General features: G+C 53.0%; 1 protein-coding gene across 1 annotated transcript in view; it reads left to right on the top strand.

The window, feature by feature from the left end:
- The window catches only part of LTBP2 (latent transforming growth factor beta binding protein 2), a 95,027-nt gene that overhangs the window by 41,550 nt on the left and 30,539 nt on the right, over nt 1-22,938 (top strand). Inside the window, 7 exon segments of the mRNA XM_059690572.1 lie at nt 1,497-1,687; nt 4,113-4,283; nt 4,578-4,784; nt 5,632-5,918; nt 6,920-7,022; nt 17,213-17,287; nt 20,019-20,141. Coding sequence (XP_059546555.1) covers nt 1,497-1,687; nt 4,113-4,283; nt 4,578-4,784; nt 5,632-5,918; nt 6,920-7,022; nt 17,213-17,287; nt 20,019-20,141 — 1,157 coding nt within the window.

The raw sequence follows: 22,938 nt of genomic DNA on the forward strand, positions 1-22,938 counted from the left end.
TTCTTTTATTTAATAAAATAACACGAATAAGATGATGCATTGAATCAGTGCTCAATGAATGGTAGCTATAACTGTCCTATCCACCTTGCAGTGATTTTTTAAATGTTCTTTTGGCAGCAGAGCACTTACCAAGCAAAATTGCATATGAAAGCCCATTTATAAATGAGATAGGGTGGAGCCACCAGTGAGGATGAAGGTGGGGGGAGGGGGGGGCACAGAGCCCCTTACCCATTTGTTTCCCCGTTGCTGTTTGAACACCTGAGAGTGTTGGGCAGCGGGTAGGCACATCACACTTAACTAAGTGACATCATTATGGGGATGTACTGTCCAGGCAAGCTGGTGGTTACCCTGCTGGTCTTCAGCTGGCCCTTAAGGGATTTGAGCTCAGGAATCTTGGAGCCATTAGCGTGGAGTTCCAATGAGAGAAACACGTGACAGCATGTTAAGTGAAAAATCTACAGGTGATGACAATAGTTTAAGAACATATACTTGAGCAAGGATTGAAAAGAAATATGCAAAATTATTTGCTCTCTTGGGGTGGGGATGATGAATTCATTTTTTTTCTCCTTGAATATTGCTGTTATATTATTTTTGCAATAAAACAAATGAAAGGGATATTCTAAGGTCTGCCCCTGAATCAATCTGTGAATGTGTATATGTTGGGCACCCATGCCACAGGTAACATGCTAGAAAGGTTGCATTAAGAAGTAGCAGAGGGCCGGCGTGGCTCAGCGGTTGAGCATCATGAACCAAAAGGTCACACTTGATTCCACGTCAAGGGCACATACCTCACTTGCAGGTTTCCCCAGCCCTGGTGGGAGTACATGCGGGGGGCAACCAATCGATGTGTCTCTCTCACATCGATGTTTCTCTCTCTCTTTCTCACCCTCCTCCTTCCCTTCCACTCTCTCTAGAAATCAATGGAAGAAATATCCTCAGATGAGGATTTAAAAAAAAAAAAGAAAAGGGCAGAGGGCCCTGGCCGGGTGGCTCAGTTGGTTGGAGTGTTGTTCCATACATCAATCCCTGGTCAGGGCATGTAAGGGAGGCAACCGATCGATGTCTCTCTCTCTCTGTCTCTGTCTCTCTGTCTCTCTCTCTCTCTGTCAATCAATAAAAACATCCTTGAGTCGGGGTAAAGAAAAAAAAAGAAGTGGCAGCGGGTAGGCACAGGACTTGGTTTGGGGGCAGGGGCTGGTCCGTAGCGTCTCACAGACTCAGAATGTTAGAGCTACATGGGACCGGTCTAACACCTTCATTTTGCAGTCAAGGGAACTGAGGCCCAGAGAGGCTGAGTAACTTGCCCAGAATGCCCAGCCAAAGCCTGGCTTTTCCACATATGGGTAGGCACTCCCACTGACCTAGCTGGCTGGCCTTAGCGCAGTCCTCTGCCAGGGCACCTTCATGTTCTTGGCAGCCAAAGAGAGAGCACTCTTCTGGTGCAGGTGGGGGTGGGCAACCCTGTGCAAACCCCTGCGCCTCGGTTGTCTCCACAGGAGCCTGAGTGAGCTCAGCCAGCCCCGCCCCTCCCGGCAGCGCGTGGGGCTGTCCCGGACCGTCAGACTTTACCCGGCCACCTCAGCCAATGGCCAGCTGACGTCCAATGCCCTGCCCGCGGGACCAGGCCTTGAGCGGAGGGATGGTGCCCAGCAGGCAGCATATCTGGACCACCTGTCATCCCCCTGGGGTAAGGATGCCCTCTCTTGGGGCCCTAGGAGAGCAGGGCATCTCAATCTTTGGTTTTCTTCTCCCCGTCTTGCTTCTCTCCTCCATTCTCACCGAAGGGCTGAGTTGTCACCTGTCCCTCATCCTCTCAGTCAGTCAACAAACAATTGTCCAGTGCCAGGCCCCGGGGGGGTCCCAAACCAACTGATCAGGGCTTTGTCCCTTTGAGACCCTTAGACTTTTGTTGCTTCATCTCTGCCCCATCTGTCACCTGTCCTGCCTGCACTTCCTTCATGTCCGGCTCTGAACCTCACCTCCCTGGCCTGGCCCTTCCAACTCATCCTTCCTACAAACCTCCTGGACCAACCCAACCAGTTGCTTCCTTAGCACCTAGGACTGGTCCTCTGCTTCCAGAGGAGACAACCGGCGGCCCCTGTGGAGTCACGCGTCCGCACATGCTCGGTCACCGCCCAACAAGCCTTCCCTGTGTGCCTGGACACGCTCCCGTTCCCCAGAGCAGCGACTCCAACTGCTCCCACTTTCCCAGGTCCCAACCCTTAGGCACATGGACATGCCTGCGCCTCCAGGAGAGCGCCCGCTTCCTCCCTTCCTGCCCCACCACCAGCACAGTGCCCCCTTCACCTCAACCCCTGGCCATGCTGGCTTCATTTCTTTTTTGTTCCATTTTGAAAATTGAGGTATAATTCACATGACGTTACATTTTAAAGTGTACACGTCAGTGGCTTTCAGTATATCCACAATTGGATGCAACTGCCACTGTTAGCTAATTCTCGAGCATTGTCACCCCTCTAACAACAACAACCCAAATCCCTCATAGGCATTAAGCAGTCACTCCCTATTCCCCCGGCCCCCCGGCCCCCGGCCCACCGATCTACTTTCTGTCTCTAGAGGTTTGCACGTCCTGGACGTTGTATATGAATGGAATTATAGGAAATGTGGCCTTTCATGTCTGGCTCTTTCAGTTAGTGTAATGTTTTCAAGATGACCTCCTTTCTTGTCATCTTGAAAAGGGGCTGTCCCTCGTCTTGTCTAAGGCACACACGCCTCCTTTCTTTTTTTGTTGTTCTTTTGTTTTTAAAACCTTTATTGTTGAAAGTATTACATATGTCTCTCTCCCCCCCCCCCCCCATTGACCTCTTCTAGCCCTCCCCCACCTCCACCCCAGGCCTTCACCATCCTATTGCCTGTGTCCATGGGTCACACCTCCTTTCCTGAGTGCTCTGGAAAGCCAGGCCATCAGGCCCTCCCCTTGCCCCCTCTGCCCTCCCCTTCAGCCTGTACCTTTCCTGGCAGCTTATACCAGGTACACACAGCCTTACTTCTCCGCTTTTCTCTGGCTTCCTCTCCCTCCTCTCCCATCAGTCAAGCCTCTTGACCACATAGACCAGCCGTGGGCAAACTACGGCCCGCGGGCCCGTTTGAAATGAATAAAACTAAAAAAAAAGAGACCGTACCCTTTTATGTAATGATGTTTACTTTGAATTGATATTAGTTCACACAAACACTCCATCCATGCTTTTGTTCCGGCCCTCCGGTCCAGTTTAAGAACCCATTGTGGCCCTCGAGTCAAAAAGTTTGCCCACCCCTGACATAGACTTTTCACACGTTCCCTCCTCAACCCCTCTGCCTTGCCGCTTGCCTCTCTGGGCTCCCCACACCAAATGAACCCCCTCCTTTGAATGTCCACTGCTGCCACCCCTAAGTGAAGCAGCCTCAGCTCACACCGCTGCGTGACTTCCGCCTGGTCACCTGCCTCCCTCCACCTGCACACAGCTGGGAGGACATTCGCCCCCACATTTCCTCTCCCATCTCTTACTGGAATTTTCAGCGACTTCCTACCACCCACCAAAAAAGTACCAATCCTTGTTCTGGCAACCAGTCTCCCCCGTCCCCGCCCCCCCCCAAAAAAAACACACACCTGTCTCTAATCGTTCTTTCAGGCTTTATCTTCCTCCACTTCTCCTAGAAAACTGCACTCCGGCGGGTCTGAGCTACATTCTGTTCTCTGCCCTTTGCTTCAAAGCCCAGCAGCACCGCTTGCAACCCAACCTTCTCCGAGCCTGTTTCCTTCCCTGTGAATTGGAAATATTAGCTTGGATGTAGGAACACGGCCAATATCCAACCATTCTAGCCTACAAAGTGGCATCTTCTAATGGTTCAACCTAAAATAAGACTCGAGAGCATTGAGAGTCAAGTGCGTAAACATGAGCTTATTGGCTGCACATTGACGTCCCTCAACAAATGCTGGTCTGGGGGCTTCTCACAGGTGTTACCCTGCCCCAACGATGGGGCCTTGTGTCCAGTGGGTACTGAGCAAATGCCCTTGGGATGGGCTCACCCCTGGTCCCAGGGCCTTTCACCAGCCTCTGGAGGTCACAGCTGTGCCTCTCAGCCCTGCCCCCTGGACCCAAGCCCTCTCTCTGCAGGGCTGAACCTCACGGAGAAAATCAAGAAGATCAAGATCATCTTCACTCCTACCATCTGCAAGCAGACCTGTGCCTACGGGCACTGTGCCAACAGCTGCGAGCGTGGCGACACCACCACCCTGTACAGCCAGGGCGGTCATGGGCACGACCCCAAGTCTGGCTTCCGCATCTGTGAGTCCCTTCTGCCCTTAGACGACAGTTCCTGGCTGGCCCTGTCTCCCAGGTTATTGGGGGTTCGAAAAAAGGCATGAAAGGGTGCTTTAAAAGGGCCAGGGCTGGTTCTTATCTCCCCTTCTTCACCCCCGGGGCCTCCTGGAAAGTCCCTGCATTCCAGGCGACGCCATGCCGATTTGGAGCATGACTGCGCCCTGCTTCTGTTGTCACCCACTGCGGCGGGGGGGGGGGGGGGGGGGGGGGTGCTGCTCTCTTCTTCCACCACCGGTCACCTTGAGGTCCATGTTGTAGATTTCTGCCAGATCCCCTGCCTGAATGGAGGCCGCTGCATCGGCAGGGACGAGTGCTGGTGCCCCTCCAACTCCACCGGGAAGTTCTGCCACTTGCCCATCCCAAAGCTGGACAGGGAGCTTGCGGAGAGGGGCTCCCACCACAGGGCCCTGCTGGAGGGCCCCTTGAGGCAGTCCACCTTCACCTTGCCGCTCTCCAACCAGCTGGGTGAGTGCGGGGCTGGGATGTGGGGCTGGGCGCCCTGGGTTACCCGGGAGGGTGGGTGTGGGCGTTGTGTAGGAGGGGACAGGCCTCCAGGCCTTTCTTCGCAGTCAAACCTCCCTCCTTCTCCTCCACCCTCAGGCCTCAGTCTTATTCCCTAAACTGCTCTTTCCCTCCCATCTGAATTCAGCAATGTAGTTGTCCTTACCCCATACTGGGTGCTATGCATGAGACAAAAGAGTATGAGGTCAAGGTCCTGCCTTCAAGGAACCCATGAACCTGGATAATAGAGGAGGGTGGACAGGAGAGAGCGAGCATTATAGAACACTTCATTTCCCCTCCTTCCATCACTAGGTGCCAAACTAAGGTACAAAAATATAGGAGGTCAGGGATGGAGAGCCCCCTAACCCAGGGTGTTCAGGGAAGGCTGCATGGAGGAGGTGGGCTTCGGATAGGCCTTAAACAATGGGTACCTTTGGTTACTCAGAGAGGAGGGGAGGGGTCCCTCTGCAGAGGGACTGGCATGAGCGAAGGCACGGAGGTGGGACCGTGGGGGCTCAGTGCGCTGGAGCTCAGGGGTGCACAGGATCATGGGGAAGGTGGAGTCAGGAAGGCAGCTTAGACGTTGATAACCAAGGTCCTTCATGGAAAGGCAAGGCGTGAAGGAGTTTGTCCTTCATCCTGTCCTCCCTCACTGGGGAATTGTGCTGAGGTTTGAGTAGAGATTGAAGAAATGAGGGAGGATTGGGGGGGGCCACTCACGGCCAGGGGCCCGCCTGGCCCAGGGCTAGAGGACACTCTTCAGAGGATGGGGCCCTGTTTCCCCGACTCTGACCCCAGCCCCTGTGCCCAGCCTCTGTGAACCCCTCCTTGGTGAAGGTGCACATTCACCACCCGCCCGAGGCCTCCGTGCAGGTGCACCAGGTGGCGCGGGTGCGGGGTGAGGCCGAGGAGGCCCCGGAGGAGAACAGCGTGGAGACCAGACCTGTGCCCCGGCTCCCTGCCAGCCCTGGCCACGGCCACTGGGACAGCAACAGCATCCCCGCTCGGCATGGAGAGGCCCCGCGGCCACTGCCCCCGGCGGCACCCAGGCCTCAGGGGCTGCTGGGCCGGTGTTACCTGAGCAGCGTGAACGGCCAGGTGAGAAAGCCCTGGAAGCTTCCAGAACAGTGATTGCCCCCGCCCCCACTCTGCTCCTTCTCCTTCTCTCTCCTCCTCACTCTTATGGAACATAAGTGTCCGCAGAGTCTCCCATTTCCCACGTGAGAAAACTAGGCCGAGCGCAGACCGCTGGCCTCCTACCTGGGCTCCACGAGGCACCTGTCAGTGCACGCAGAGCAGGGCGCCAGTGTCCTCGGCCCCCGTAAATCCTGGGCTCTCTTGGAGCTGAGCCCAGGGTCTCCTGGTGCAAGGACAGTGGGGCCATTAAATCTGGTGAGAGTTTGGTATTCAGCTGAGAGTGGGGTCACAGAGATGAGGAATTAGCAAATGCAGGTTAAACCCCAAAGCCTTGGGGGTACGATGATGAGGGACACCTCACACCCATCTGGAAGCGACCACAGTCAGTGATGGAAGATCCGAGAAGCTTTTCTGAGCCCAGGCACCTAAGTACAGGAGCTAAGCCAGACCCAGGAAGGTTTTTCTGGGGGTTGCAGTTTGGTGTTTCCAGAAATCCCTCCTGATTTTAAGGGACTGGAGGAGGCCGGCAGTAACCAAGGGATAAGGACTCTGAGTCCCCAGCCCTCCCTGGCCCCTCAGCTTGTGGTGTCCCTGAGCCTGGGCCATCCCCGTGGGGAAGGTTGGCACCGTGGGTGACCCTGGAGTTGGACAGAGGAAAGCCCACCCTTTGGGGTCCCCCATCTAAGGGCTGAGGCACGGAAGGAGGCAGTTTGCAGACCTCATAGAGAAGAGCTTATCCTGCCTGGGGTGTGTCCACCCCTCAAGTTTAAGGTCTGCTAAGTGGACTGCAGGTTTGCCAGCTGCTGTTTGGAGCATCAGTTGACTCTTTCCTACCCTCCCTGGGGTGGGGGTACCCTCCGGCAAGGTGTGGGGGGAGGGAGCACTTGTCTCGGGCTTCCCTGGGACATCTCTGTGCACATAGGGGAGGGAAGAGGTGACACGTGCCATGGCCTTTTTTCCAGTGTGCCAACCCCCTGCTGGAGCTGACTACCCAAGAAGACTGCTGTGGCAGTGTGGGGGCCTTCTGGGGGGTGACCCTGTGTGCCCCCTGCCCGCCCAGACCAGGTGAGTGCTGGGTGCCAGGGTCCAGGGTTGTGTGGGAAGCTCACCCAGGGCCTGGCCTCTGCTTTACCCGCCCCTGTCTCCTACCAGGGTCTCAGAAGCCAGGCGGGTAGAACACGGGGATAGACTGGGCAGCCTTTCCAGATCTGCTTGGAGGCTGACTCTGGCTGGTGGCAGAGGCTGTTGAGGACTCAGACAGCTCAGCCCCTCTGCCCAGCGCAGCCTGGCCTGCCTGCTCCATCTGAGTGTCTGGGAAGGTTCCTCCCTCTTGCCAGTGTTCTTGCTCGGATTTTAGGGATCCCATCCCATGCTGGGCCCTCTTCTACCCTTGCACCCCTTTCCATATACCTCCTGCCCAGATACCAGGGGCCCAGAGGTCTTGATTTGGTGACTTAGTGTCTCCCTCGTTCTCTCCCTGGAGGGGCCCCCAAGCCTTCTCTCACCTCCTGTTTTCTGCCTCCAGTCTTTGAATCAGGAATTGGTGTGTGTCCCAGAATGTCTTCAGCCTTGGGTATGGAAAATCCAGTTCCCTGCCCTCTTTTGGATAGTGGAAAAACCTAACATATTTTTATGCACTTATTCATTCATTCACTCACTCAGCAAATACTCGCTGGGTACCCCGTGCGTGCCAAGCTCCGAGAGTTCAGGAGTGAGCAAAACGCTGCTCTCACGGGCATTGATCTGGCCATCGGGAGGCTGTGTCACAGTGCCTGTGCCTTGAGCATGGCTGCTGCCCGCGCAGCCTGTCCGCCCCTCCAGGCCTCACTCCTGTCAGCAATCGACTCAGTGAGTTGGCTTTGTGGGGGGCCTGGACTGGAGCCCAAAGGTGGGAGGGGCAGGGCTGTTCTTAACTTCAGACCCGGCTTTGGAGCAGTGACCATATTTTCCTAACTAAAAATAAGCGTGACGGTCTCACCGGGTAATAGACTTTTTGGTGAAGCACCAGAAGGTTGTATTCAGCTCCCAGGCTTGAACACCCAGCACATACCTGGGGTCAGTCCCAGCGCTGCCTGCTGACCTCTCTCTGCTCTGTCTCTGATCTACAAAGGCAGACAGACAGTCACAGTGCCAGCCTCGCAGGGCTGCCGTGGAGAGTGTATGAGATGATGCGTGTGCTTAGTGTTCGGTCCATAAATGGTAGCTGTTAATAGTATTATTAGAAAGATCTCTCCAAAAAGGGAAAAGGGAATGGACCCACTGCCTCACTGGGAAGAGTGCCGCCAGGCTACTCAGCATCTCCCCCTGCAGGCCAACGATGTTTTTGCCACTTTTCTTTTTTCCCTTTTTCCTTCTGGCCCAGCTGACCCTCGAGATTTCCATATCCCACATTCCACTCAGTTAACAATCAGTCAGTTTAAAGTGTGCCCTTTAAAATGTGACCGTGGAGAATTCCACAAAAGCAGTGCCCATCCTGTCTCCAAGCCCACAGTCGAGTGGGGGAGGGCAGGAGGGGGGCGAAGACAGGTAATGGGCATCAGAAAGAGAGAAAGAGTGCTAGTGCAGAGACTAGGCAGTGCCAGGTGCAGTGGGAACGGACAGCAGAACCAGAGCCTGGTAGGTCCTGCAGCACCTTTGTGCAGATTAGAGGAAGGTCCGCCTTCCATTGGTCCAAAACAGTCTGCATAAACATACAGATCTAGGATGCCAATGATCCCTTTAATGTGACGTTTTGTGCAGAGCACAACCTGCACATCTGTACACTGTGGGTGTAGGAAGTCTTAGCTCAAACTGGGAAAGTGAATCAGGGAAAGCTTCTTAGAGGAGGTGACATTCAGGATGAGATCCGAAGGTTTATCAGAGTAACACATGGGGGACTGCTTACCGAGCAGAGGGAATTGCATATGCAGGTGAGACCAAGAGAGTGAGCAACATTTCCTGGAGCGCAGCACACCCAAGGCTGAGCCCTCCCCCCTCCCTGTCCCAGGTACCACATCCCGCAACCCCCACTGTGTTCAGCACACTCAGCAAGCTGGGCACCAGGGTGCAGGCCCTGGAATGGCAAGCATTCTAGGACACCAAAGAACATAATAACAAAGACCAGGGCGATGCAAGCATTTAAAACACATTCAAGTGCAGCTGGGCATTGTATAGAGAAGGAGCAAGAGCAGGGAGCCTTGTTTGTGTTGACAGAGTGCCACGCACCTAGCTCCGTGCCCAAGCCTGGGGCCAGGCTGGGGATGTTTCTTTAAGGAGGCATGACAAGCAAGCTACTGTGCAAGAGTGGGAGGAAGGAAAGCCAGGGGCCGGGGTGGGATTGGGAATAGTGGGCAAAACTTGTGGGTTCTAGAACGTTCTCAGCCGTGGTGGCTTTGCCCCTCTGAGCCTCTATTTCCCTGATAAAATAAGGCTTTGCACCTCAGGGAAGGACTTTGTCACCCTCAATGAGGCAGTCTAGCAGGATCAGGGGTCAGGGAGTGACACAGCCCGCAGCCAGGGAGCCGTGTGACTTTGTCGCTTCCCCTAAATCACCTGGCTTCTGAGGCTCTGTGCTGGACTGTGGGAAGGTCCCTGCAGAATACTATTTCTCCTTCTTCCTCCTCCTCCTCCTCCTCTTCCCCCCCTCCTCTTCCTCCCCCCGCCCCTCCTCCTCCTCCTTCTTCTTCTTTCTTCTTTTAAGGAACTTCCGTGGTAATGTAGCTGTCTGTATTAAAAGTAGAGATCAGGAAGCATTTGAGATCTTGCTTCCCAGCAACTGTCGTCAGTTTGGCTCAAATACAACCTTATAAAAATTCAAAAAAGTAAAAGTAAAGAGTAGAGTAGCATAGTGAGAAATAGAAGAATAAGGCTAATTTAAGAAACACCTAGGAATTAAAATCAATGCCCAATGGGCATGGCTCAGTGGTTGAGCATCAACCTATGAACCAGGAGGTCATGGTTCGATTCCCGGTCAGGGCACATGCCTGAGTTGCAGGTTTGATCCCCAGCGGGGGCGTGCAGGAGGCAGACGATCAATGATTCTCTCTCATCATTGATGTCAGAATGCTGCTATTTCTAACGCAGAAAAAGGACTGCCTTCAAGTATCAGTTACATGGCATAGACAGATCCCCTTTCTTCCAGAAAAATTCCCCGGGGCCCTCTTTCTCAGGGGGATGACTCGGTGGATCCAGGCTAGCCTATGGTCCCCCTTCTCCCTTCACTGAGTGACAGATGCAGCTGACCCTCGTGACCCCACGGGAGTTATCAAAGGTCCCCACTCAGAACTTCCGAAGTCCCCCCCGCCAGGGCCTGGAGAGCACCTGGCCCTTAAGAGCCACTTTGATTGAAGCCACATTTTTGAATTTTCATCTAACACAGACATCTGGGTTGACTGAAAAGCTGGCCGCTGCCCCATCTGTCTTGGCACTGGCTGTGTCCACCCCAAGGCCCTTTGCTGGGGCAGCAGGGCTGGCTCACAGCGTGAGGTTTGCATTGGTGGCTCCAGCTGTTTGCCACGAGATCGCCTTTCCATCTGCTTGGCACGGGATGAGTTCCCCTCGGAACCCGGGCCCCTCCCTGCCTCTCCGGGGAGAGCTGGCTCTTGCTCTGCCCCTTCAAAGGATTCTGCAGTTTCCAAACAACCACAACCACCCTTTTCTGAACGCTCACCCTATGCGGGGCTCAACACCGGCATGATCTCATCGAATTGTTACAGCCACCTGCAAGCTAAGGCTCTGTATCCCATCTGGCAGGCGAGGAAATGAAGTTCAGAGAAGGCTGGGGGACTTGTCCAAGGTTGGGCAGTCAGGACAAGTGCAGCTAGGGTTCAAACACCACAGCGTGCCTGATTCTCAGCCGACCAAGCTCTTCTGGGGGGGCCCGGGCCTGCCTGAAGACAACAAAAATCAGGACCCCAAACCATCATTTCACAGACAGGAGGGTGCACCCCGGGATTGGTTCATGACTCCGGTGTGCGTGAAGGACAGCGTCCCTCAGGAAGGCTGGGGTTAGATAGACAGGCCGGGCAGCAGCCTGTAGCCCAGGCCTAAGCGCTAACTCGGACGCACGGAGAAGTGTCGCAGTGGGAGGTAAGGAGGCCTGTTCCATGCGGCTCCGGAGGCCAAAGGCCGACGTGTGGGTGTTTCTGGTAAGCAGAGCTCAACCCCAAACGGAGCGCTAGCAGCAGCGTATTAAAAACTGTAACTGGGACTTCTGGTGCAGACAGTGGAGCAGGTAAATGCTGTGCTCGCCTCCGCCCACGACCACATCAGAATTACAACTAAACCCCAGAGCAACCACTTGCAGAACCATCTGCAGACGAGCCAAACGGAACTCCTATAACTGAGGGAATAAAGAAGAAGCCACATGGAGATGGGATTTTTTTTAAAAAAACTACAACTGCCCAGCAATATAATGGGGTGTGCCCAGAAGTCCTGAGTTCCCCGCCATGAGGAGTGTGCTTACCTTAGTAAGGCTTGTAGGAGTTGGGGAAGGAATTGATTTTTGAGGGAATGGAGATATATATATATATATATATATATAGATAGATAGATAGATAGATATAGATATAGATATATAGATATATATATATCTAGATAGATAGATAGATAGATAGATAGATAGATAGATAGATATGAAAATTTCTTTGAAACAATATAAAGAAAGCTTGGTTTTGGCTTGGTTTTGTCAGGGCCCTTGCCCACGAGGACTGTGCCAGGCACAGTCTGTGATGCCAGCCCCGTGGGGGTGGACGCGTGAGGGTGGTTTGGGCATGACGCCGGGTTGGAGCAGAGAAACATGGGGCCAGTCACAGCAGCAATGTCATTATCGTCACCGTCGTCGTTATTCGGAGCATCTCATAAGGGCCAGGCTCCATGCTAAGTGCTTCCTCGTTTTGTTGTTCTAACAATATCTCTAGGAGTTTCCGGTGTCACTATCTTCATTTTACAAATGAGGAAATTGAGCCTGAAACCTCAGGTCTACAGCAGCCCAGACCTCTGCTTCTAACGTTACGCTCTCTAATCTGCCTCTGTCCGTGCTGCTTCTTGGGTTCTTGGCATTTGCTAAACTAGAGGACCAAGCTTACTCAGCCGATGTGGCTCAGTGGCTGGGCATCGACCTATAAGCCAGGAGGTCACAGTTTGATTCCTGGTCAGGGCACATGCTGGGGTGCGGGCTTGATCCCCAGTAGGGGGTGTGCAGGAGGCAGCGGATCAATGACTCTCTCTCATCTTTGATGTTTCTATCTCTCTCTCTCCCTCTCCCTTCTTCTCTGAAATCAATAAAAAATATATTAACAACATTCCGTTAGAGTACCCAGCTTGGGGAACAGCTGTGCTGGGGTGGGGTTCCTCTTCTCTGGGACTCTGGATGAGATGCCCAGTTTCCTGCCCTTTGAAATGGGTTTTTCAGAATTTCAGTTGTTGGGCTGAAAAAACAACAACTGTTTCTTTGGCTTGGGGATTTTCTGAGAGCTTCTCCAAGGAACTTGGAGCACCCTGGGAACTAAGCCTGGGATCATGTTAGCACCTCCCTACACAAGCGGGGGTGTCCCTGACACGTGGCATCTCTGGCCTGGAGCTCCAGGAAGGGATGGGGGAGGGTTCTGACCAGACCTCGCTCCACCTCCTGGCTTGTGGTGACTAAGATGCCCACTTTGGCTCCAGTGCCACCCGAGGAAGGGGTCAGAGCCCATCTTTGGGCAGAACTTCTATAATGATTGGGAGGATCCATTGGGACTTCCCCGAGGAGGAAAATCTGAAACAATGAACATTATGATAATTACCAGCATGTGACAAGAATCGTGCTGAGTTTTACATCCTTGCTCAGTGTTATCCCTCCCCCACCCCAGCCAAAGGAAGGAATTTTCATCCCCATTTGACTGATAAGAAAATTAAGGCTCAGAGACATTGAGTAATTTGCCCAAGTCTCTCCAGCCAGTGATGGGCAGCAGGCTAGCTTGCTATCCTTCAGGTTGTGTGGAAGGAAGGGAAGGGATGGAATGAGGGAGGGGGGAGGGAGGAATCCTTGGGAAGCACTTACAGGCTGTGGCAGGCAGCGTGCTAGTTCAGTTGCCATTGATTGTTTCAGTCAAGTTAATCCTCACAACAATCCACGAACTGAGTGTCTGTCCACACTTCTACAGATGAGAAAGATTAAGACGGAAAGAGGAGAAGCAGTGTGCCTCCGGCCACATGGCTCTTCAGACTGGAGCCAGGAGTTGAATGCGGGTCGGGCTGCCCCACCCTCTTTCACCCACTCGGGGATGTGGAAGTTTCTCTCCAGCTTACCTGCCTGAGGTTTACAAATTGGGGGTTTCAGCTCCAGCCTGATCATGTGCCCTTACACGTCGAGCTCAGCCTCATCTGCCTCATCTGGTGTGTGTGTGTGTGTGTGTGTGTGTGTGTGTGTGTGTGTGTGTGTGTTCTCTGGGCAGAGGGGTGTATGGCAGGCCATCTGTCATCACAGCTGAGATCGGCATGGCTGGTAAACTACCCCGTGGCCAGACTTGTGTCTCCACCTCCTCCTCCCTGAGCTCTGTCATGGGGTCAGGGCCAAAACTGTCTCCAGCCATTGTTTGCTCTTGCTGAGGCCTTCCTGGGGGTCCCAGCAGCCAAGGGGAGAACTCTCAGGGCAGGGGCAGGCTGCAGCCAGCGGGCCTCTGCTTCCTTCCCGGTGTGTACCCAGGCCGAGGTGTGGCAGTGAACGGACAGGGCCCGGGTCAGAGGCCTGAAGACCTGAGTTCAGGCCCACATGTCCTGGTCTCCTCACATATGTCTGCCCTACATGATCCGGGCATTTTGTGATGTTCAGACTCCTTGGAGTTCAGGGTGATCGCAGCCGACCCCTCAGGAGCTGCTTTGGCCTCCTTGGGTCTAAGAGTCCCAAATGCAAGGTCACCTGCAGCTTCCAAGTGTCTCCGTGGAAATCACGCGTTAGCAGGCACTCTCTCTCTCTCTCTCTGTCCAGACCTCACAAATCCCTCTCTGTTTACTCTCTGGTCCTTGAGCTGAGAGGCCATGAGGCAGCACAGGGTCTTCACCATTCCTTTCTTGATCCTGCAGAGCCCTTTGGTGATATACATTGTGGAGCATTTGCCCAGCATCTGATTAGTTCCTCTGACCTCCTCCTTTTTGATCCCTTGTAAAAAAAGAAGAAAAAAAAGGAGGGGAGAAGGGGTAAAGGAAGAGGGAGGGTTCCCAGAAAGGGCGATACTCTTCCTGCTAGCAGGCACCTTCCTGTGACCTCCAGACCCCAGGATTCTCAGCTTAGGCACCTCCTAAGGCTTGCCACGCAGTCAATCATTTATTTATTTGGAGGCAGTAGAGAGGAATGGTTCAGAATTTATCCTCTGGAGGCAGATGCCAGGGATCATAATCCCAGCTCCAGCCACCTGCTGGGTGACGGAGGGCATGTTTCCTAACCCCTCTGTGCCTCAGTTTGCTCATCTGTAAAATGGGGATAATGATAGTAAGGGCCTCCAGAGCTGTTATGAGGATTAAATAAGTTAATATGTGAACAGCCTTCATAACAGGGCCCGGCCCCTATGAGCGCTGTTTTGGTGTTTGCTATGATTATTCATTCCACGTTGATTGAGTGCCATGCTGTCCCATCTGCTGCGCTCGGCTCCAGAGACATAGCAACAACGAAGAAGATAAGGACCTTGTCCTCATGGATCTTACGCTTTATGGGGGGAGATAGGCAAGCAAACAGCCTATCATGTTAAATCTATGACAAGGGAAGACCTGTGTGTGTTGGGAGCACTCGAGAAGCGTGCCTGGGGCGGGTGCCAGGTGTGGGTGTCCGGGATGGTGATACCTGCCCTCCCTGCTCACTATGAGTCACACAGCTCAAGCGCTTTAGGCTGAGCCTAGCCCCCACGGTGGAGCAACATGCAAACCCTGAGCAAGACCTTCCACAGCAGGCACAAATATTACAACTTATATCCACATCCTTTTTATCTTAAAGAACGAAGCTTTACTCATTTATGTCCTCACTTGATCCGTATATCAGACGGTCAGCGGTCATGTTTGGCACACACAGTGCAGGGAAGAGTGGGGTCCCCAGGAAGGGTGGTGCACTCGTGTTTGCCTGGCACATCACAACACACAACATACAGCAATGCTCCGCCCACGGGTGTTCAATTATGTCATCTAGTTTTAACCAGCAGCCCTCCCCAAGTGGAGCCCGGGCTCCAAATGATGATGAAGGCCATGGCGCTTTAGTTATAGACATTGTCCTTCTGACCTAGCCTTGAGTGTATAACGTGCCCAGAGATAGCAGCTAATGACAGGAGTCAAACTGTCTTGATTACAAAAACGAGCCGTTCAAACTTTGCTGTACAGGTATATCCGTCTCTTGGTATTTGCAAGGATCCATTTCCATAATAAAATATATAAAAAACTATCTTTTTTTTATCCTCACCAGAGAATATGTCTACTGATTTTTGAGAGAGAGAGAGAGAGAGAGAGAGAGAGAGAGAGAGAGAGAGAGAGAGAGAGAAGAGAGAAACATAGATTGGTTGTCTCTGGTATGTGCCCCAACTGAGGATTGAACCCACACCTGGGTATGTGCCCTGACCAGGAATTGAACCCACAACCTTTTGGTACATGGGATGACACTCCAACCAATAGAGCCACCCGGCCAGGGCAAGAACTATCCTTTTGTAAGCCATTAAAGAAAGGATGAACCAGAGGATATATAATCTCGACAGTGACTTTTTGAATAAAAATAAGCTTTACTAAACAGCTCTGGAAGTTTACCCACTGATGTTGTGACTAGTAAGGTGACAGTGATGGAGAGGACTGGATGTAAAATGCCTCCACTGCAGACTTCATGGGCCAGCTATTGCTGCAAACAAGTCAAAGCCAGGAGACAAATTGCTATGGGAAGTCATCACGCAGTCAGCTTTACAAAACAAGACCTTCGAAGTCCGATGGTATCTTTATGGAACTTTGTGTTGGAATGGTGTCTGTGAAAGTCCCTCGAGCCCTTTGAGAACTGCTGGCTATGTCTTTCTTGGCAGAGGAAGTGTAAGACTTAAAGATGAGCTACTCTTTGTTTAAAAAAAACACGAAAATATGGATATTCTATATTTGCTGCCTTTTTCTGTGATGACAGATGGCTGTCAGTAGTATGCTCCCTGCTAGATCTTTTCAGCAAGGTCGACATACTAGTCTGTCCCTCCAAAGTAATGGAGACTTTTCCCTGTGTGTGTTTTTTTAATTAAAAAGTTTTAAATTTCTCTATAAAGTAAAAGGGAATGTTGTGAAATCAAGGCAGGAGATGTACCAACACCGAAACACTGCAAATTATTTCCTTATTATGGGATGCTGTAAACCATCTCCATTTGCACACTTGAAAAACTTGAAAGCTGGAATTTTCTAACTTAGAATTTAATTTGTAAGAACAAGTAACTGCCCTCCCTACGGGCAGATGGAATTTTACTAGCCAGATTTCAACGGCATCGCATGATTGGTAAATGTGAGTGAAAAATAAATGTCATGGTTGTATAAGTGCAATCACTAATGAGTTTCTTCCCTCTTGATCTAGGATACTTTGTCAGCTAAACCAAGTATCAAAATAGACCGATCTTAGCCAGGGTGTGAATTGTATCCAGATGTTTAAAAAATAGTACAACAGCCCTGGCTGGTGTGGCTCGGTTGGTTGGGTGTTGTCCCGTGCACTGAAAGGTTGTTGGTTCGATTCCCGGTCAGGGTATATGCCTGGATTTTGGATTCGTTTCCTGGTAGGGGGCATGCAGGAGGCAGCCGATCAATGTTTCTCTCTCACATCGATGTTTCTCTCTCTCTCTCTCTCCTCCCTCTTCCTTCTTCTCTCTCTAAAAATCAATAAGAAATATTTTTTAAAACATCAGTAGAACAACTATAATTATGTAAGATGTACTCATTAGGAGAAACTGGGTGATGGAGCCTCAGGGACTATTTTTTTTTTGCAACTTCCTGCAAACCTAGAATTACTTCAAAACAAAAAGTTTTTAAAAAAGTGACAAACGTGTTCAATCATATGTGATATTGTATTACATTGATAGAGTAATATAAATGGTATGTAATAGAATCATATGCAAAATATATAGTGACTTAGTATCGTTTTTATGAAGAGCAAGGTGGACAGGGAGTAGCCTGGTGGGAGCCAGGGCAGGGATTTCAGCTAAGGAGACACAGCTGGACACCCAGACTGCACCCCACCTCCCAGCGTGGGTGACAAAGGAACCCAAGGACCCTCACTGAGACCTGTCTGTACCTTCACTCCTCAGCCTCTCCAGTGATTGAAAATGGCCAGCTGGAGTGTCCCCAGGGGTACAAGAGACTCAACCTCACTCACTGCCAAGGTAAGGATGACCAGGGCCACGGCTGGGCTCGGGGAAGGGAAGTGCTGGAGGCCTGAGGATGCAGGAACACCTCTACCCACCCTGCATCGTCGGTGGACGCTGCCTGCGTGGTCTCCCCTGGGGAGCTCTAGACCCCAGCTTGGGGAAGCTTTGGGGTTTGCAGGTTCCAGAGGCCTAAGGAGTCAGGGGATGGGATCGGTCACCCTGAGAAAGGACCTGCAGCCAAGCCCATCCCTCCCTCCCCATCTCCACCCGCCGTCTCCCGGACCTGGGCCAGGTGCCTCTATGGAATGTGTGATGCCATATCTGAGGGTGCCACCCCACTTCCCCAACATCCACTCGCCTCCCGGGCTGACCTCCCTGGATGGGAAGACTTTGGACTCCAGGGTGGGAGACCAGGTCCGCCTGAGTTAGCAGAGACCTGTGCACGTTGCCCAACAAGCACCTTCAGGGCTTCGCCTGCCTCAACCCACAGCCGGGGGGGGGGGGGGGCGGGGGGGTGGAGAGTAGGGAGGGAGGAGGCACAGATGGAGGAGAGGAGACTGGCCTTGCTGGACTGGTCTGGATGACCGGCTCTGTAAGGCCAGCTGAGGCCCAAGGTGCTCTGCATTAGAAAGCGCCTGAGGTACATCTACACGATGGAATACTATGCTGCTCTAAAAAGGAAGGAACTCTTACCATTTGCAACAGCATGGATGGAACTGGAGAGCATTATGCTAAGTGAAATAAGCCAGTCAATAAAGGAAAAATACCACATGATCTCACTCATTCATGGACAATAGAGACCATTATAAACTTTTGAACAATAATAGATACAGAGGCAGAGCTGCCTCAAACAGATTGTCAAACTGCAGCGGGAAGGCCGGGGAGGGTTGGGGGGCAGGAGGTAGGGGGGTATGAGATCAACCAAAGGACTTGTATGCATGCATATAAGCATAACCAATGGACATAGGACACTGGGAGATAGGGGAGGCTAGGGGACTGTCTAAGGCGGGGGGGCGGGGGGGGGCGGGGAATGGACACATATGTAATACCCTTTGTAATACTTTAAGCAATGAAAAAAAAATTTAAAAAAAAGAAAAAGAAAGCGCCTGAGCAGCCAGGCCCAGGGGCACCTTGGGACAGAGGGTGGGAGGGGGGCTCAGCTGTGGCTTCTGCAGGGGATCCCAGTGGGGTGGGCCGTGGGACCGGGACTGAGGGGTCCAGAGGCTTCACCAAGGAGGCAGCTGCCACTCGGCAGCTCAGGCTCTGAGTGAGGAGCCCTGTCAGCTGTGAGCCTGGCAGTGGGTGTGACAGGAGTGGGCCTTTCAGCCATGAGAGGCTTCTGGGGCTGGTGGAGGTCAGCAGGGAACTAAGCTTCCCAAAGGGGAGGCTGCCTTGGACATACCGCCGTCTATCTGGCTACTTTGGGTGAAGCTGGGTGAGAGACCAGGGCTCGACCCCGGTGGCCTCCTAGGTGCCTTCCCCCTGGAGGCTGCCTCGGGGGGGTGGAGCCTGAGGACGCCCCAGGGTGGCAGGGCTACCTGCCTGTGGGGTGCCAGGCCCCAGAGGCGATTTCTGGCCTGTCGATAAGAAAGGGGGCTTGCACCAGGCACAAGGGCAGACGTCTGACCCAGCCCAGCCCAGCCCAGGGTCCGCCTCCCTCAGGGGCAGTGGGCGGAGGGCCTGGGGGACAGCGGTGGGGAGAGATGTCTGTAGTTTTGCTCTTGGAGGGTGCGGTAAGGCTGTTCATCCCTAAATGTGTGCAGTGCTTTCCCAGCCCGGGAAGGTGAGTTTATATCCAGAATCTCTGCTCTCCAGCCACTGAGCCCCGGGGTACAGGGTGCTCAGGGGCCCTCCCCCAGAGGCCCTGCCCCTGAAACCTCCCCCTTCCTGAGTCTGTGGTGGTGGTCTCCATGTCGGCGAAGGGACCCCCCCGCAACTCTGCACCCACGTATGCCACCTCCGCTCTCTCTCCATCCTTCTCTCCTACTCCCTCGGGGTAATTTTGGGGTGTCACTCTGAGCTGCATACATTGTGCCAGGTGCTAGTACACAGGGGTGGCTTAGACATGGCTGCTGCCCCAGGTGGAGACAGACACCTAAACGATTGCACAGCACCTGCCTCCTCCCCCTGGTCGGTACCTCCATCCTGCAGCTCCCTGCGTGCCTGTTCCCCAGCCTTGGGCCTGGGAGCTGCTTCTGGGCCTCTCAAGGCAGGCTGAACAGGAGGGACTGGGAAGCCCCGTCTCCACCCTCCAACCCCAGCTGTCCCCTTACCCGCGTCCCCTGTTGGCATCCCAGCATGTCACGTACTAGCTGAGTGGATTTGGGCAAGTTATTCCCAGAGCGTCCGTTTCCCCACCTATAAAATGAGGACATGTGGACCTGTTTGGTTGAAATTGTTTGTGAAATTAAATGAGGTGCCACATGTAAAGCACCAGGCACAGAAGAGGCGCTCAGTAAACATCAGCTCTTAATATTATGATCATTAATACCAGCTACAGGGCCAAGTGATTTGCCATTTTTAGTTTGTTTTGTCCTCCTATTGGAGACTATCTGGTAGTTACTCTTATTAACCCCATTTTACAGATGGGAAAGTGAGGCACAGAGGGAGGGAGCAACTTAATAAAGGGCAGCTCTCTTATTGTTGTCCCTTTCCTTGGAGAAAGTATTTGAAGATCTCTGCCCCAGCCCTTCCCTCCATCAGGCCTCATGGGGCGGGTCCATGGTCATCTCCTCCAACCCTGCAGATATCAACGAGTGCCTGACCCTGGGCCTGTGCAGGGACTCGGAGTGCGTGAACACCAGGGGCAGTTACCTGTGCACCTGCAAGCCCGGCCTCATGCTGGATCCCTCGAGGAGCCGCTGCGTGTGTGAGTGCGGGTGGGGAACGGGGGCGGGGACACTGGGCGGCGAGATGGAACCCTTGGGGTTCACAGGCCAGGCCCAGAGCAGAAGTTCTCCCCAGGCCCCTTCCCACGGCCCAGCGGCTGCTACCCAACCTGGAATTGGGCCCAGCATACAAAACGGGTCCGTCCCCTCCTGCGGGACAGACAGCTGCTACTTCACTTCGGCTTTAGGCATTTCTTGGGACTTTGCAGTTCGGGATTTTCTACTCCTGTTCCGTCTTTGGCCTCATTTACTTTGGGGGAGGTGTGTTGCCTCTGGCTGAGCAGAGGCTGCCTCTTCGGCGCCTGAGCTTAGCAGCAGACCTTTCAGAGGGGCCTGTCTGCAGCATGAATGCCCCTGCTGCCAGCCCCAGGCCTTTCCACAACCCTGTGGTCCCCTTGGTTCCACATGTGTCTCTGCATCTGTGAACACGTATGTGTCACGAGTCCTATTGGCATCGTGTCCGTGCGTGCGTGCGTGCGTGCGTGCGTGTGCACCCGGGCAGCTGTTTCCAGTGACCTCTGTGGTTTCCAGCGGGGCGAGGCCCAGGCTGACAATCCCTCTCAGATGGCAGAGCTGACGCCACGGTCCGGACGGGGCTTTCCTGGGGCAGGGAGGCCTGACCAGAGCTGAGTAAAACCAGTACTGACTGGCCTCTGCCAAGTGACAGCCCGGGTCAGGTCGGCCACCCGGCTCAGCAGAGCTCCCTATCGCTGGCTAAGCCCTCAGTCTGCAAGCGGCAGGCACTAGGTCGGAGGAGACCACAGAATGAACACGACTCCAGCGCCACCCAGAGGGAGTGCCCGTGTGAAGGGAGTTACTCAGCTCAGTGTGTCTCCGCAGGGAGAGGAGACAGTCAAAGCCTTGAGAGGGGACACCCAGGGAGTGAGGGGCCCGGGGTGGGGAGGATATGTCAGGCCACTCTCAGAAGACCTCCTGGTGACAGAGACAGGCAACCAAGGCCTTGAGGAGATGCAGTTCTTCTCCTCCCCACCCACCCCACCGCACTTTTATTAGGCAGGTGCATTTAATGTCGGAGGTGACATATTCGTGCCAAAAAGAGAGCCTTAATGCAGGGAGCAGAGATGGCCCTTGAGTGTTCTCTCTCTCCCCTCCTTAGTGTTACCCCATCCAGCCGCCTCTGATGACCCATATCCATGAAGTGGGGCAGGGGGAGGCACTAAGTTCCTCTTCCCGTCATTTCTGCGCTTTGCCCTCCTTCCTGGCACCTGACCAGGGCTAGTAGAACAGCTACAAGGGCCCTCTGGGCTGGGCAGCCTCCTGATGTTGCCAGCTGTGTCACCTCGAAGGGACCAAGCCCTTCCCTACGGTAGCCCCAGGGAAGTGGCTGCTGGAGGCAGAGACTGAACCTGGAGACCATGGCTCATGAGCGGGCTAATAACTGACATGTGTACAGAAACCCAACTCAAACCACTGTGAGCAAAAATAATTCATTGGGCCACACGACTAGGGGGTCCCGAGGTAGGGGTGCCTCAGGCCTGGCTGGATCCAGGCACCCGCAGTGTCATTAGGATGGCTCTTGCTCTCTTCCTTCGGGTTTGGTTTCTTATTCCTTCAAAGGTACCCACCAGACACTCTAGGCCAGGGGTGGGCAAACTTTTTGACTCGAAGGCCACAATGGGCTCTTAAACTGGACCGGAGGGCCGGAACAAAAGCATGGATGGAGTGTTTGTGTGAACTAATATAAATTCAAAGTAAACATCATTACATAAAAGGGTACGGTCTTTTTTTTCAATAGTTTTATTCATTTCAAACGGGCTGGATCCGGCCCGCGGGCCGTAGTTTGCCCACGGCTGCTCTAGGCCTATAACCTCCCACCCGTGAAACTCAACAACAACAACAAATAGGAACATAAAAAGCATCTCTTTTCTAATAATCCAGGAAAAGTCCCAAAGCTAATTAACATCATGGGCCTACTTATCAAGTGCCCATCCCTGATTCAATCACTGTGAGAGGGATATGGACTGTACTCCTTCAACCAGGAAGTGGGGGACCAAGACTGAGGGAATAAAGGGTGGATCCCACAGGAACACCAGGATGCTGTTACCAGAGTATGAGGGACAGGCAGAAATACACGCATCCACCACCCATCGCCCTTAGTATGAAGGAGATAAGACCCAGGAGGTCATGTAGCTCATGGTGGGGCAGGGAGTTGAACTTGGGCTGCAGAGTCCTGACCAGGACTCTCAGAATCATCAATTCCTCAACTTTGAGTGTTGCCCTCTTCACCCCACCCTTTCCCCTCACCTGTCCCTCTGAAGATTTCAGTGTCTTCCAATGAGGCATGGCTCCTCATCTTCCTTTGAGGTAATTTATAAGAGAATAGTCTATAATATTTACCATGAAAGTATAATCAAGGAGCCTGGCCGGTGTGGCTCAGTGGTTGGGTATCAACCTATGAACCAGGAGGTCATGGTTTGATTGTCGGTCAGGGCACATGCCTAGATTATGGGCTCGATCCCCAGTGAGGGGTGTGCAGGAGGTGGCTGATCAATGATTCTCTCTGATCATTTATGTTTCTCTCTCTCTCCCTCTCCCTTCCTCTCTGAAGTCAATAATATATATATATATATATATATATATATATATATATATATATATATATATATATATTTTTTTTTTTTAAAGCACAAGCAAGGGAACAATGGTAGTGCCATTGTTATTATTGAAACCCAGCCTAGCTCACCCTCAATGTGGCCCACCGGATTGATTCATGGATCTAGCCATCCATCAATCCATCAGACGCTGTGCAGGGTGCCT

Source organism: Myotis daubentonii, chromosome 1 (assembly GCF_963259705.1).
Source record: "Myotis daubentonii chromosome 1, mMyoDau2.1, whole genome shotgun sequence".
Taxonomy (NCBI): Eukaryota; Metazoa; Chordata; class Mammalia; order Chiroptera; family Vespertilionidae; genus Myotis; species Myotis daubentonii.